Raw genomic sequence first — 16757 nt, forward strand, 5'->3', positions numbered from 1 at the left:
AGTTTTTTAAAAAAATAAAAAATACTCTTAGAGATATATATACGTTTAAAAAATACTCTATATTAACAAAAATAAATAATATATAAACATTTATATTATAATTTTTTAAAATATAGTTGAATCGAAAATAATAACTTTTCATTAAGATACTAACGAATAAAAGTCGTTGAAAAATGTATTTAAATATCTAAATTAATAAGTAAAAATGAAAAAAAAATATATATATATATATATTTTATTTGATGAGAACGAATCTTTATTATTGGTTAACATCCTAACTACTATACCCAATTATATGGATAATAAAATTTTAAAATATTCCAAAAATAAAATGTTAAAATATTCCAATTTTAAAAAATAATCAAATAAAACATTTATTATTATTTCAAGAGTCATTCAGCCTCAAACTCTCTCAACCTAACCTAAAACACAATTTATTTGATTTAAAAAATAATAAAAATAACATTTTGGGTGAATAGTGTCACAATGGCTCTTCAATGGAATGATGGTGGTGCGAACACTTGTTGATAAGATGATGAATCACTATACAGGGAGTAAGATTCGGATTACTTTGTTGATCAAATATCTCAAGGCAAAAACATGATTTGAGATTCAAATCACTCCACAAGCAAGATCGACTATGTCTAGCTTGAATGATTATTGTTGATCAAATATCTCAAACAAATATTCGAATCACTCAATTAGCTATTAAGTAAATAAATAGTATTAAAATACTCTAAAGTGTAACCCACCCAAAATTTATAACAATCAAACTTAATTATTTTTCAATGTGGCATGAATTGAAATATATTTTGATAATTTTGACAACATTTTCTTCACATTTTCATTGAAGTATATTGTATGATTGATGTATTTTTGTTCATATCACTTCTTATAACTCGTTGAACAAGTTAGCTATGTGAAATTCGGATTTTGCATATAAGAATCGACGTATGCTCGAGCATTGGGTCGTATTTGAGTTAATATATTTTAGGATCGATAATTAGTCACATTTCTTATAGTACATTTGGAGGCATCGTAACCCTGATGGGTGTAGACGTGATTTTGGTGACGGGTCATACATCTCGTATTGATACAACAATAATAGTAAAAATCTATCTAACATGAAAAAGGAGTTGGAACGGTCATGCACCCATAGACAACACGTCATTAGATAAGAACAGTGGACATCCGACCATGACCGATAATATTAGTCTTAAATATAAAACCTATAAAAATTAGGGTTTTTTAAGTGTGAAATTTAAAAAGAGGTAAAATTCACATATTTTAGTAATTTAAATTCGCATAATTCAATTAATTAAGTCGTATTTCAATAATTAACCATAATTTAGTTACTAATTGTTTATAATATTTTACAGTTTTTTACTCAAGGAAGCGAGGGCGTAGATGAACCACAAAGTCATCATCTTCCTACGCCCAGTTGCTTCTCCTTAGACCAAAACCCAATGAAACTGCTTGTATGCACGTCCTGCTAGAACCATCAACATTTGCAGTAACTCATGGCGGCTTCAGGGTTGCTTATGTTTCATCTCCCTCGCCTCGCCCGCCATTTTCCGTTCCTTCATCCATTCAATCCGTCCGTTTCTTTACACAGCCTTGTATTTCGCCGGAAACTACCGCCTCACCGCCCCGTCCTCTTCCGCCGCAATTGCACATATAGGAGGTCGTTTGTTACTGCCAGTTCAAGTTCTCAAGGTTCGGTGCATTTTTCGTAGTCGTTTTTGTGGGTTTATAGCATAATTGGGATGAGAGTCATTGCTAATTTATAACGACTTCATGTTATATTGTCGAGTAATCAAGTGGGGGTGTTTAGCTCTCGGTAATTGGAATGACATTTCTGTTGCATTCTGATATATATTTATATATATTTTTGCCATTTGATGTTATGTAGACTGGAGAAATGGCGTTGGCGCCGTCGATGAAAGGTATGATGTTATAGTTGTGGGAGGTGGACATGCAGGTTGTGAAGCTGCTCTTGCATCTGCTCGTTTAGGGGCTAAAACTCTTCTTCTGACACTCAATATCGATCGAATTGCTTGGCAGGTTGGGATTCAAGCTATTATATTGATCATTTCAGTCTTAATGCGAGGTCTATTAGATTGATTTGACAAGATGAATTCTATATGCACAAACATTGAGCTAGTTGGTTATAAGTTAGTGTAATTGATGTTGGATTTGAACTAATGACTCCTGCTGTATGAAAGCAATACTCTAACCACTGAGTTAAGTAGGTCATTTATCATCACAAAGAAAAACAAATGGGCCCTATCACATCGATAGATTATAAATCTAATATTATTGATAAGCAATACCAATCAAATAAATCAACAAAATGGATTAGAGAATATTCATCTTGACAAGAATAATCTACATGATAAGACATAGTATCATAAGCACAAGGTCTATAGCTCAGTTGGTAGAACACCTCTTTTACCCACACGCTAGTGGCTTGAATTTTTAGTATTCTCTTATTTATTACCCGTGTCTACTATTTAGGCAGAATATCGTCACCCACTCTTACTAAGAAACTGAAAGAAACGAAGGAAGGGGGAAAGCGAGGAAGAAACAAATGTAGAAATAGAAACCACTTTCAAAACGAAGGGGACTAAACAAGAACAAGAGGGATCCACCGAAGAAGATACTTCTCCTTCCCTTTTCTTGGAAGAAAAGGAGGATCCGGACAAAATCGATGACACGGAAGATATATATAGGGAGCAACCAAAGAGTTTGGGGACATTAGCTAGTGGGTACTAACTTGATGAAATTACTTCCACTCGAACTGGAGGAGTAGATAGGTTGTGGTGTTGTATCTTTTCATTATATCAATGGAAGTGTTTTGTTACAAATGAGAGAATATTACATCCTATAGCTATAGGTACAAGATTTTTTTTTTTTTTTTTACTGGTTTTATTTGAAACAAGATTACATTAAAAGGATGTGGAGTTACAAAAAAGATCTCCAATTGGTCAAGAAATTTGTTAGAGTATAATTACAATAATATTTAGATTTCAAAGACCAAAAGGACGTTGCCGGAAAACATTTTTAACCTTGAAGTTTGATTTCAGCCTTGCAATCCAGCAGTTGGTGGGCCTGCAAAATCTCAACTTGTGCATGAAGTTGATGCACTCGGTGGTGAAATTGGTAAGGTCGCTGACAGGTAATGTTATGGTAGCCTCCTATATTTCCAATTTCCTTGCATGCTGTTCTTCACATATTCTCAAAAAGAGCGCTATCATTCATTCTCATAATTTAGAATAGAATGGCTACTAATATAATGAGTTGGTTCTTGGCATCTGCACATACTTACCTTCATCCTGTATGTGCAAGATCATCATTTTTAAAGCATGCCCCCCCCTCCACCCAAAACATTTTTTCTTCAATGAATAACCAAACTTTCATTGAGAGTGAAAGAATATAGGGGCATACAAAAATAAAGCACACAAAAGAGGGAGCGAACTAAAAATAAGTCTTTAGTCAAGTAAAGAAAGACCTAAAAGGTTACAGAAAAGCTTTGCCATCAAAGTCCACCAAGAAACATGGAGGATAAGGGACCAAATGTCATTCGGAGATCACTCCACCTAAAACATTAAATTTTTGGCTTTGAATTTTTGGTCTTTTTTGTATGATCTTCCACCGAAAATCTCTATTGGAGTAATTGAATTGTTATTGCATAAACGGTGTTAGAGAATTCCCAGCTGTCTGTATTCAAGCACGTTTTGTAGTTCGGTTCCATACCACCCGTGGTATTAGTATATTCTTAGTTTTGTGAAATCCCTCATCTCTTTCTCTCTCGCAAACTCATCAACACACATCAGAACCATGCCTCATATCTCACGTGCCATTGTATTGATTGTTCACTATTCCTTCTCCGTTCCTTCTTCTCTTGAAAATGATCTTATTCATAGTACATATTTTTGGTATAATATTCATTTTAATCTTTGTCCTCAGGTGCTATCTACAAAAGCGTGTACTCAATATCTCTAGAGGTCCTGCTGTACGGGCATTGCGTGCTCAAACGGATAAAAGGGAGTATGCACTTCAAATGAAAAGTATTGTGGAAAGGCAAGTTTCTTGAGTTTTTTTCACCCCTTAAAATATTATTCTCTCTTTGCAACAATGTTTTCTTTTAGGTGATTGTCGTAAATTCAGCCTCCTTTGGTTGGTTATGATCTATAATATTTGGTAGGGATTAAATGATGATGGTTTTCTCTGCTTTTAATGAATATTTGACATGATTCCGTTGTGATATCCACTTTTTGTTTGATCTGGGTTCTTTTATTAATTGACTCTAGGTATGATTTTAGAGAATATGCTCCATATTTATGGTGTGAACACTGGGCTTTCTAATTTAACTTGCTGCTTTCCAATCAGCATCTTATTTTAAATTTGGACAAGTCAGACATTGCTTATTGAACATGATCTGTATATCACCTCCTCAAAAGACTTCTTTATAAAATGATATGGCATTTAACAGATTTGTCAAATACTGTAGGATCGTTAGTGTTTTGAAGATCACACGTATCTGAGAATTTATTTTCTGGAAAAAATTATTGGGCACGCAGGGAGTTCTCTTTCTTTCAGCATACAGGGACAGATGTTCTCCGTAAATTTTTAGGTTCTAAGATTAAAATGAGTATTACAAAAGCTCTTCAGCATTCTGGAAAAAAAAAAAAATATCTCCACCGCCTGGTTGTAGATCATGGTGTCATAAGATTTTCAAAGAGCTTTAAAGAAAAATAAGGCAAAGGGGATGGTAAGCACATGGATTCAAGATCACTGGATTATCAATTTTATCGACTATGTAATGGATATGAACTGGTATAAGTCTCTCTTTTCTTTGGATTGGAAACTGAACCATTTCATTGATCGGATGAAATTACAAAAAAAGAAAAATTCTATCAATAGATCACAAAAACTTATCCCATCGAACGAAGAAGTCATTCTTATTCACCTCTTTGTTAATTTGAAAAGTAATAGGAACCAATCTGTTCCTCTACTTGTAACGTTTCTTTTCTACTTTTTGGAAGTTACAAGTAGCCAACAAAGTTATTTACAAATTTGGGTATAGCCGGAGTAGAACTGTGAAGCAAAGGTCAAGGTTGAAGTTAAAGTATTTATGTCATATTGCTGAGTTACTAACATAAAAAATCATTTATTACTTAAGAAAGTAAAATGTTATCCCAAGATTTTGCTATTTCTATCTGTGCCTGTGCCTTTTCCTCTCTGTTTCGGCTTTTCTCATATGACCACATCTTTTTGTTTCTGTTTTTTTCCTTTTCTTTTTCTGTTTATTATATTATCCAAAATAGTCAATTCTGTTTGGTTATGGCTATTCTGCAAATGTCACTTACTAACTGTTGTAATTTTTTCCTTGCAGCACACAGAATCTTTCTATTAGAGAGGCAATGGTGACAGATATTTTATTAGGAAAGAATGACAATGTGGAAGGTGTTTGCACCTTTTTTGGAATGAACTTCTACGCACCTGCAGTTATTCTCACTACAGGAACGTTCATGAGTGGTAAAATATGGGTTGGTAGAACTTCCATGCCTGCAGGAAGAGCTGGTGAATCAGCTTCACATGGACTCACTGAAAACCTACAACGTCTTGGATTTGAAAGTGATCGGTTGAAAACAGGAACCCCAGCCCGGGTGGATTGTCGAACTGTTGACTTTTCTACACTGGAACCTCAACATGGTGATGATGAGGTTGTTGCATTTGATCTCATACGTAGGTTCAATAGATTTGAAGTATCTTTTGCATCTTCATAACATGCTTCCCGTTTTTATTTTTGTGGATCAAGTTGTCAACCTGTTTGGCTGCATTGTGTATCAGAGCATCACCATGCCGACATGTTTTATTGCTCAATTGCTGAATGTACTAGATAGGCTGACCTTGTAATTGTTTGGATGTGTACCTGTTGTTAGAAGGCTCGTTGGATTTACGTTTAAAATATAACTAGTTTCTATCAAATTCAAGCCTGAAATGAGACTATTTGCTTTCATTTTTTTATTTTTGCTATGATTTTGCAGCTCTAAATGGTTATCTTCTAAGCTTGAGGTGGTTATAAACAGGTCAATTGGTTTAGTTTCGATCCTGATTGTCACATTGAGAGAGAGCAAATGTGCTGCTATCTGACTCGCACTACAAAAAGTACACATGAACTTATCAAGGAGAATCTGCATGAAACTCCCACTTACGGAGGCTGGGTGGAAGCAAAAGGGCCTAGATACTGCCCTTCAATTGAAGATAAGGTACAGATTCAAACCTTTTAACACCTAGACTCTATGGTTAAATCTTAATCTTCAGTTAAGTTCAATTGAGTTTGAAGAAATGTTTTTTCAGAAGATTGTAGAATGTGAGAGGTCCTTTTTCTCTCCTTACAACTATCTCTATATTAGTGTTTTGCTTGCTAGCAAATTTATCTCGAGTAAGAGGAAAACTTAATTCTCCTACATGTTTTCCTTTTTTTCTTTTTTTTTTGGTTAATTTTTCGTTCTTATATACTTCCTTTTCCATTTCTTGTAAAATATCCGTATGTTGTGCTATTACTAAGGCATTCCTATCATTAGCACCCATAAGCTTTCAGAGTGAAGAGACAATAGATTTTATTTTTCCCCCTGATTTTTTGGCATCTGGACTGTCGACTTAGTATCATTAATCACTCAACCAACTTCCCAGCAATCATGAAAGTTGAAAAGTCAATTTAGTCAACTCTATGTTACATTCAAGACTGTCAGATTTTGGATCCTACTTTTATTAGTTAGTATAAGGAAATTATTGACTTCCTGTGGTAGGTCGCTGATTGAACTTGCAAACTGATGAAATGTTGCAATGTTCCAAAATCATTGGGTCAATAAGAAAAGGAAGTTCATTGAATGAGCAAGAGCAACGATTGGGAATGTGGAATAATTAATAAAGGACAACTTTATAGATAATAAAAAGAGTAAGAGCAACGATCTTACTTGAACAAGATTCGTTCTAAAGGTTGTACAACTGTATTCATGTGTTCTAAAAAACAGAAAAATAAGAGTAGATCATTTTTACAGGAAAGTACTTGGATTACATTATACACAACAATTATAAATGGTATTTAGAACATAATGCATGATCTGATCTATATAAAATGTTTAGTTTATGTGAGACCCCTGTTCTGCAGAACCATTCTCCGAGTTGAACTTCAGGTCTGATATGGAATAAACTTCATTGTTGGGGTAAAATGTGTTTTTTAGACAACAACAGTACCTTGCAATTTTATTTTAATATTTCTATAGTTCCTTTCTTTCATCACTTAATCTATAGCTTCAAATAAATTAATTTGTTTCTTATGATTTAAAATATATCTAATTTGTCCGTCTTTCCTCTTATAGATTGTGAGGTTTCAAGACAAAGAGTCTCATCAGATTTTTCTTGAGCCAGAGGGCCGGAATGTGCCTGAGCTTTATGTGCAGGTGCTCTAGAACATCAGCTTGGATCTTTCTTTTTCATCTTTTTTAAATAACAGGATGAAATGAATGTCTTATCAGGAGGAAGAAATGAATAAAGATGAGAAGCAAAACTTGAAAAAAAAAAATCGTTTTATAACACGGAAACCCATCCAATTGTTATGTTAATGCATGTTTTCAGAAGTCGAGCTTCCTAAAATAGTTCCATGTCCTGAAACCATGAAACGGAATCTTCCTACTTTTGCTAATAACCTTCATGCTTCCAAACTTAACTTTTCTATCCCTTCTTGGGGATCTTTTAAGGTTAAAGATAGTGGCTTTGGGTTTTTTCTATTGTCCGGTAAAAGTTGCTTTTCTCTGGGAAAAAGGAAATATACTTATAATGTCGAATCAGGATCCACTAGGACAGAAATAAAGCATTGAGTCGAACTCTTATGTCGTCCCATATTGCTTTGTTTTGTTCTGTTCTTTGATGTAGCATTCTGTGCAGGGATTTTCTACTGGTTTGCCAGAACGACTACAGTTGCCACTTTTGAGAACTTTACCAGGCCTTGAGAACTGTTCAATGCTTCGACCTGCATATGCTGTGGAGTATGACTTCTTGCCTGCTCATCAATGTAGCAGATCTCTTATGACAAAAAAAGTTGATGGACTTTTCTTCTCTGGTCAAATAAATGGAACCACAGGCTACGAAGAAGCAGCTGCACAAGTATGCGTCTTAGTGCCCCCTAGTTGATTTATTGCCAAGTTTTATTCATCTGAAGCTATTCATTACAAAGAATATAATGTTGTCTTTTATATCCATTGTAGGATAATGACCTTACTTGAACGTGGTCTGTTCTATATGTTGTACAACTGTGTCTTTGAGTTCGATCCGAATTATGTGTTGGCCCAGTATGATTGTATGATGTAGTATTGTAGTCTAATACATATCTTTTAACCGTGGTTTATTGAACTGTGCAGGGAATTATATCTGGTATCAATGCTGCCAGATTTTCAGATGGCAAGTCCCTCATTGTTCTTGAGAGGGAAAGTAGTTATATCGGGACCTTAATCGATGACCTAGTCACAAAAGACCTTCGTGAGCCTTATCGTATGTTGACAAGGTAGCTGTTCAATATATTATTCTACCCGTGTACATTATGTTGTCTTGTATATTCTTTATAAACCTACAAAGTACAAATAAGAATTCAGAATGTTATACTTACACTATAGTCAATTATGTGTGATGTTGTTTAGTAATCATAAAAAAATAATTACCTGTTTCTAGCCGCTCAGAACATCGCTTACTTCTCCGATCTGACAATGCGGATAGCCGTCTCACACCTCTTGGCCGTGAAATTGGGTTAATAGATGATAGGCGCTGGAAACTATACCAAGAGAAGCAAGCTAGAATATCTGATGAGAAGAAGAGATTGAAAACTGTCAGGATATCAGGTTTGTTGATTGTTACTTCTTTCATTTGTAATTTCATCCTTTCACTATAAAATAGATCCAAAACATGATGTTCTGAGATCTGAGATTGGTAGACTTTTCATATTTTCATTGTAGGAGGAGAGCTGGCTGCTGATATTTCCCGCCAGTCCGGTCAGCCCGTGAAGGACTATTCGACATTGGAGAGTCTTCTTAAGAAACCGCACATAGGATATAATGTTTTCGATAAGCATGGTTTTGGGAATAAGCTCTTAACCAAATCTGAAAAGGATTGTGTAGAGATTGATATCAAATATGAGGGTTTCATTTTACGGCAGCAAACACAACTCCAGCAGGTTCTCTCACATCTTCTGCCCTTCTTTCAAACTGTGTTGTAGATTCTTTTTTTGAATCGCTATCCCTTTCGGGTATGAACCTTTTCCACCTCATTGTCATGCTTATAGATGGTTCATCAACAACATAGAGTACTTCCTGAAGACTTGGATTACTATGCAATGACGACATTGTCCCTCGAGGCCCGTGAGAAACTATCTAAGGTTCGTCGTTCGTCTTTAACAATTTTCATAGTGATGTCTTTGGGGTGGATGTCTGTATTGGATGTTTCTGTTTCCATTTCTCTCTTTACTAGCATGAAGTACACATTCAATTGGGTATTAATTGGAACAAACATGTCAAGAAGAAGCCTGAAAGTAGTTTGGAGAGGGTAGAGTTTCATGCCAGGCCATGGATATACATTTGGAACTTTTTCTTAGCCATCTCATATGATATAATTGTATGGGATTCTGCAACATGTACCTGTTCAAATACAAATAGATTGTTACACTTTCAGGTGAGGCCACAAACGATCGGTCAAGCAAGTAGAGTTGGCGGGGTAAGTCCTGCTGATATCACTGCTCTCCTTATCATCCTTGAATCCAATAGAAGGAAAGCTCAGGAAATGAGGCGGCATCAGATGCTCGGTTCTATCATCAGAGAATCTACCGATACAGAAGAACGCCCATCTGGAGCGAATTTAACTGAGGCAATCAGTTCTTGACATGCCATTGTTGGTCTATTGCTAGAGAATTCATTGATTCGATGTTGAATCGCAGTCGTGCGTTCTATGCTGTTTGGCTTTCTAAAGATGATTTTCCTTAACCAGCCAAATGAGAAGCCATTGCTGGAGGTTGTGAATCATTCTGGGGCGGCGAGCCATAGCATACTTTTTCGGCTGCTGGGACTTTCAGGGAAACTGATATACACACGCAGTTCGGAAAAAAAATCTCGATCAGTACCACAGTATGCAACCGAAGGGTATTCGAGGCTAGTTCCTTCTTCGAGAATTGTTCGTACAAATGCATTTTCAATGCTTTTGAGAGATCAAATTTGATTTATATGTCCTGCAGTTTGTAATGCTCTTTTAAGTTGTTACCATATGGAAAGAACTCAAGGTTTTCAATAAGATTTAGCAAGTAGTAGTTTGTCTACACTAGTTTCGACTCACTCTCAATTCGATTCAAGTTTTCTAACTGAATTAAAACCTTCAAACACTCAAAATGTTTACATTTTTCATACATAGCTCAGTACATACTCTTTGAATCCTCAATTCCACATTGATGTACTTCAAAAAACTACAATAAAATCTCATATCAAATGTCGAAATTTCTCTTAGTATAAGTAGGAAAGCCGTGGAAATCCATCACAGATAGTACACTAACACAACGATCGCACTGCTGCAGTCGAGTCTCCACCAACGAAGCCAAACTCCGTTGACGTCGCCGACGAACTTCGAGCTTCAAGGGTGCTGGTTGCATAGGTTGTCTTCATTTAGTAAGCTATACAAAGGATTAGGATACCATTCTCTGAAAAACACAAACCTTAAATTGAGAAAGTGGATGATCATTTGAATATATGATGTTTCATTTATTGAAGATCCCCACAAAAAAAGGGTCAAGATCTACCTACTCCTTCATTAACTCACTGTTTTTCTTTAAACATAACTCCCAGTCCTCTAAACACTTCACTGTAGAACAATGAGACTCCTACATGTTTTTCTATTGTGACCACGACCACCACAAGTCCCACACAATCGAAGCGACGGCTCTTTGTCAGTCGATACAAGTTTTTCCTTTCTGGGTCTCCCACGAGACCGTTTCTCTCGGTCATACGATATCTTTAGACAACGAAGAGCGATCTCTCGTGCCCTCCAAGCTTTATCGTAAGATATGGTAACTCCAAGTTGTTTCTCTACATCTTTGATTATGTCATTTGGTCTATAATCAGATGCACCTTCCTCAAACTTGGACTTGATCAGCTGACCAACAACCCAACTACTGGCTTGATGATGGTTGCGATGAAACTTCTCGGTCGAGCAAGTATGGACGTTGTGGAATTTTCTTATCAAAAAGCAATCAGAATCGTTCATCTTCGATGCACGAACTCGCCATTTGCAGCCTTTATCTACACATATAACAAACAATAAGTCTCTTGTCGAACGCCTTACTTTGAACTCGAAATTTTCTCTTATAGCCATCAGACTTAATTTGCTCTGTACATCCTTCTTGCTTGGATAAGATTGCCCCACTGCTATGGTATAATTAGACGTCCACTGCTCGATAGTCAAATTCTTCGGCACATTAACGTTCAGCTGCTCGGAATATATACATGGTTGAATGCTCGAGTTCAATGGATCAGGAGTTTCATATACTTGGATGCTTTTTCTGCCATTTCGAACAGTAAGACTATCGAAAGACATATTACTCGAGGTATGGGGATGAATCTCATCGCTACATCCATAAGTATCGTTCTGCATATGCACGTTTTCTACCTCGTTATCACGTTCTCTATTATCATTACAGTCCTCGTGTTGATGTTGAACAACATTTTGCATCTCATCATCACAATTCAAGTCTTCCTGAGGGCCACAACTTATAGCAGTTGTGTTCTGTTCTTCGGTTTCAGTAAGAGCAAGAAAGGGAGGAAACTGAGAATCTTGTGCAGTAGGCACAAAACCAGAAGTTTGATTACTTACACTTCCCGAGTCGAACGGAGCTGGATAATGCACCTCCTTTCCTTGATTTAACGATTCTCTACGCTTGATAGTGATGCACAACGGTGTTCTCCTGCCATGGTCGTCTACAAGATTCTCACCGATGAAAAAATCGACATCTTCATTGTCTAATATCTCTGTTGGTGGAGTCGGAACATGAGCTTTATACAAACATTTCATAGTAGCCACAAATTCAGCTCGGTCAACTTTGACAATATCATACACTCTGTCCAGAAGATCAGTATATGTAATCTTTTCATCGACGACGATTCCTTTTAATTTGTCGCCATTAAATTCAAAACCATTCTCACTAAATATCCAATCGCCATTGTACATAACCAGAATTCGCACCGGAGACATCCTGAAAGTATGCATTAAAGACAAAAACTTTTCATTAAACTCCAAAAGGAACAAACCAATATGATCTAGACAAATTCTAATACTCATTTTGTCCTGAGACATACTAATTGTTACTTATACTTCAGTTTTTTTGATACTCATGGCCAAACACTTTAAGAAGATTAATGTGTAATCCATTGTTAATGCCTCAAAGAAGCAAAGATTCTTAGGGTTCTAAGCAAAGAGCTTCTAGGATAAACCAGGCTACGTTAACAAGGCTAAGCCCCAGATACTAAAATTCAGACACAGTTCCACAAATGAATAAGCAGCAGCATGATTTTTCGAGTTGCAATTGACTACACTCGATCAAACAGAACAAACATTTGAAGGATCAACCCCTTGATTACAAAATTCCTCATAACAATTAAACGATGGAAACTGAAGGCGTTCAACACAAAAACTAGTTGGAATACACATAAACCTAGATGCATAAAGACTGAAACAGGGGAATTTCTTGGAGATTGACAAAAACCTAGATAAAATCGAAGCAAAATAGGCTTAAATCTTAGACCAAAAAGTCAAAAAGTTTAAAATCGATTTTAGGGGTTTCAGAATCAAATGGACTTTGCGAACCGCGAGAATTGAAGTAGGTTTGAGAGGAACCGAAAACTTACAGAACGAGAGAGAAATCAAGAGCTCTTGTATGGAGGAGGAGGAGGCGGCGGCGGAGGAAGAAGCCCACCGGGGCAGCGTGACGGTGGAGCTGATTTTCGCGCTACGGCGGAGGTAATTTTTAGCGTGGCAATCAGATGGCTTTTTTTTTGGTCCCAAAGCGGACGTTTTTTTTGTTCCACGTACATTTTCTTTTTCTCAAAATAGGGTAATATAAAAGTTACTAATATCTTTTTTTTTAAATACTCCAACCTTAAATAATTCTTATTTGTATTTTACTCTCACCATTTTTTTTTCAAAAATATCTTCTAAAATTTTAAAATAATAATAATAATAAATATTTTTAAAACATGTTTCAATTTCATCTATATTTTTTTTTTAAAAAATTAAAACTTAAAAAATATCTCTAATTTTTCTTTATAAATTCCAAAATACTTTTACAGTAAGTATCACATTTCTCAGTAAACTTTCAAATATAACATTAGCAGAAAGATGACCTATAAATTATAAATAGACAGCTTCCATTCAATATTATAAAACTCGAGTGTATTAGTGTTTTTTTTTAAATTAATTAATATATTTTTAAACGTAATACTATTGATAAAAGTATTTTATAGACGAGAGAATATTTTTATAAATTTAACGTGGAGAAAACAACAAAAACTTTTGGTATTTTTTGAAAAAGGATAACGAGTGGCTATCCATTCTATTAATTGCTCTAAAAGATTTAAGATAGATACATTTATCCACTAATATAGTAAAAATAGATAAAATTAAATACAAATCTCCAAATTGATTCATGCCGGTGGGATATCGCCGCCGCAACTGCCACTGACAAAGAGGAAAACGACCCGTCTCTACCGGCGGCGCTCCGTCGACATGGTTTAAAGAAGAGAAATTTTAAATTTTATAAAAATAATTAAATTTGGAAATAACATTATATATATATATATAATATTGTTTTTTTTTTTCCGAAAAATGAAAAAGACAAGACAAAATAGTCTCAAATTATTTATAGGTTTTTCTTGACGTGTTAGACTTTGGTGGATGCCGTTGGGTTGTAATATTGTTTTTTATTTTTTTTTTCTTTTTTCTTGCCTTTATTTTCTTCATTTATTATTAATTATAACGTAAACGTGACGCTTTATTCAATTATCTCTCATTTTGAGATTAAAAAAATTAGAGAAAAAAAAGTTTTTTTTTTTTTTTTTTTTTTTTAAAATTTAAGATACAAATTAAATTACTATTACATCGCTCTAGTTATTGATTTGAAATATTATTTTAGTTCGTGTACTTTAAATTTCATATTATAGACGTAAATAAATTATTAGCCGTGACGATTTAAAAAAAAAGATTATAATTAATATATATCATATTTGATATTTTATTATAAGAGAAATATCTAGATATTTGCTTTATTACTATAAGTATCTTTTCATTTATTGTTATTTTTTGTTTATTACTCTTATTTATTTAATTATAAATAAGATAACTTTCACACCAATTAGTGTTGTCGTGGATCAATCAAACATTCTCAAATCTTAAAACAAAATTTGTAGACCAAATAGTATTTTAATCCATTATTAATTAATTATATTTAGAATAAAATTAAAAGCTACTTTTCAAATAAATAAATAAAATTGTCCAAAGAAAATTATAATTCTCTGAAAATAAGTTATTATTGAAAACCTATAACAAAATATATTAAAATCTTAAAATAATATTTATGATTTGACATAAGATATTTATAAAATTTTATCAAATTATATGGTTAAAATATTAAAATTTAAGATTATGATAACTAAATTCTAACTCGAACCAACTTTGTAATTAATTAACTAATTAATTAATTAATTTTATATTTATATATATATATATATATATATATATATAACATGCAATAAAAAAAACACACGTACGAGCGTACGTCGAATATTTAAGAATCCAATAAAAAAATATATTTTTGAAAATAATAATAAAAATTTGACAATTAGAGGTTAGACAGTTGAAAGGTTGAGGTGTCAATACTATTGATTTCATGAATTTAATATCGAAAATTAATATTTATTGAATAAACTGTCTGTTGATTGGGAATTTAAATAAAAAATATAAAAAAAAGTCAAATGTTTAATTTTTTTATTAATTTACAAAATAAAATATACTACGAATAGAGGCCACGCAATATAAGATTTATTTATTATTTAGAAAATAAATAATACTATAACATTCTTTAACAAAATTAAATGACAAATTTAGTCCTCAATTTGATTTTTTTTTTTTTGGTGAATTTAGAGGGAAAAAGTTGTTTTTCTATAATTAGAATTTATATTTAATAGGAGTGTTGAATGAGTGACCCGAGCTATCTATATAGAATTTACAACCCAATTTCTTCTCCCTCTCTATTTTTGATGTCATATTATTTTTATTAATTATTTTTAAAAATATTACTTTTCGGTGTTAAATTAATAATTAAAATATCATAAAACCTAAATGTTTGTAAATCACAATCATTAATAATGGTTACCATCATCAAATGGTTTTAATCTTTGTAGAGTGGGATAGAGTTGGCCGAGTTGGGTGCAAATTAACCTGAATGGTTTTGGTTAGATGAATAAGGTTGGTCGAGTTTTCGAGTCGTATAAACAATATTCAGATGTCTCTGAGGTTTGATTGAACTGTTTAAAAACCAAATTAAAAACAAAATAGTAATGTACAATTTAATTAATTAAATAAATAAATCCCCGACTCGAGTCCATTGCTTGTTCAACGGAAAATTGATAGACAACGAACAAAGTCCAATTTTCTCTCGTTAAATTATTCAACATGTTGCTTAAAGTCCAAATTTATTTTAACTTTTGTTGATTTTATTGTAATAATATACAAAGAAAGAGCATAACGGAAACGGAAACAAAAAGAGAGAGAATATTATTATTTTTATAAGAAATCACACTGAAAAATTATACTAATACAGACTAACGAACAACAATGAACAAATCAACCTAAGGAGATTCCAGAGATCTCCGTTTATTTTCCGATCAAATAAATTTAGTACGAATATCAACAATCATCAGTCTAACCAACGCCAATACATCTAAATATAAAATCATAGTATCGTAATAGAATGAACGATCTGCAATCGATTTACTTCAGAGCTTGAAAAGCGCAGGAAGCGAGAGGAAGAAGGAAGCAAAGAGAAGAGCCATGGAGGCGGCGGCAGGCAGAGCCGCCGCTCCTCGGTCGAGCGCCGGAGCGGGAGCGGGAGTCGGCACTGGAGATTCCTGAGCGGAAGCGACGGCCGAGAAGACCGCCACAATGGCGAAGGCAACCACGTAGAAGACCTTGGAAGTGCCGGAGATCGCCATGGAAACTGAGAGTCGAAGAAGAAAAGAGAGAGAAGTTAGGTCGAGAGAAGGAGAATCTCTTTGATATGTGATTTGTGAATTGGTGTAATAAGAGCGTCTAGCGCGGGGCTTATTTATAGAGTGGGCCTGAAGGCGCGTGGACCGGCGTCCAATGCGATGGTGAAACGTGGCGTGCGGAATTGGCCACGTGGAGAGTAATGGAATAAGAAAAATAAAATAAAATAATAAATCGTATGATTTTGAATACAAATTTTCTCTTTTAATTGAAATTCTTTTTATAATTAATTTTTAATGTTAATAGATCATATTATTGACGTGACAATTAATAATAAAAAAATACAAATTTTTTTAATTAATGAATCATTGAGATTATTTAATAATAATATTGAGGTGAAAAATAATAAAAAAAAATAAAATTATATTGGAAAGGGTAAAATTGGGAAGGTGGGAGGTGTT

General features: G+C 34.0%; 2 protein-coding genes across 2 annotated transcripts; one reads left to right on the plus strand and one right to left on the minus strand.

Annotated features, from left to right (window-relative positions):
- The first annotated feature begins 1401 nt into the window (after window positions 1–1401).
- LOC111781382 (tRNA uridine 5-carboxymethylaminomethyl modification enzyme MnmG) lies at window positions 1402–10371 on the plus strand. Its single transcript, XM_023661940.1, has 13 exons — window positions 1402–1716; window positions 1913–2064; window positions 3087–3178; window positions 3970–4083; window positions 5399–5729; window positions 6096–6275; window positions 7392–7472; window positions 7957–8175; window positions 8430–8572; window positions 8737–8903; window positions 9018–9235; window positions 9344–9436; window positions 9730–10371. Exons 1-13 carry the CDS (start codon window positions 1521–1523, stop codon window positions 9934–9936), a joined length of 2193 nt encoding a protein of 730 aa, XP_023517708.1. The 5' UTR covers window positions 1402–1520; the 3' UTR covers window positions 9937–10371.
- Window positions 10372–10761: 390 nt separating this feature from the next.
- On the minus strand, window positions 10762–13149 carry LOC111781383. The gene is made up of 2 exons (XM_023661941.1): window positions 12942–13149; window positions 10762–12289 (listed from the first exon to the last, which is right to left on the minus strand). Exon 2 carries the CDS (start codon window positions 12286–12288, stop codon window positions 10900–10902), a length of 1389 nt encoding a protein of 462 aa, XP_023517709.1. The 5' UTR covers window position 12289; window positions 12942–13149; the 3' UTR covers window positions 10762–10899.
- Between the last annotated feature and the right edge of the window lie 3608 nt (window positions 13150–16757).

Source organism: Cucurbita pepo, chromosome LG19, assembly GCF_002806865.2.
Source record: "Cucurbita pepo subsp. pepo cultivar mu-cu-16 chromosome LG19, ASM280686v2, whole genome shotgun sequence".
Taxonomy (NCBI): domain Eukaryota; kingdom Viridiplantae; phylum Streptophyta; class Magnoliopsida; order Cucurbitales; family Cucurbitaceae; genus Cucurbita; species Cucurbita pepo.

What these genes read in the sequence shown, in the direction of transcription:
- LOC111781383 (XM_023661941.1), bottom strand. Translation starts at nt 12,288, where the DNA reads ATGTCTCCGGTGCGAATTCTGGTTATGTACAATGGCGATTGGATATTT.
- LOC111781382 (XM_023661940.1), top strand. Translation starts at nt 1,521, where the DNA reads ATGGCGGCTTCAGGGTTGCTTATGTTTCATCTCCCTCGCCTCGCCCGC. An exon ending in AGCAAACACAACTCCAGCAG is followed by an intron (nt 9,236 to 9,343) that starts GTTCTCTCACAT and finishes TCATGCTTATAG; the next exon opens with ATGGTTCATCAACAACATAG. An exon ending in CCCGTGAGAAACTATCTAAG is followed by an intron (nt 9,437 to 9,729) that starts GTTCGTCGTTCG and finishes TTACACTTTCAG; the next exon opens with GTGAGGCCACAAACGATCGG.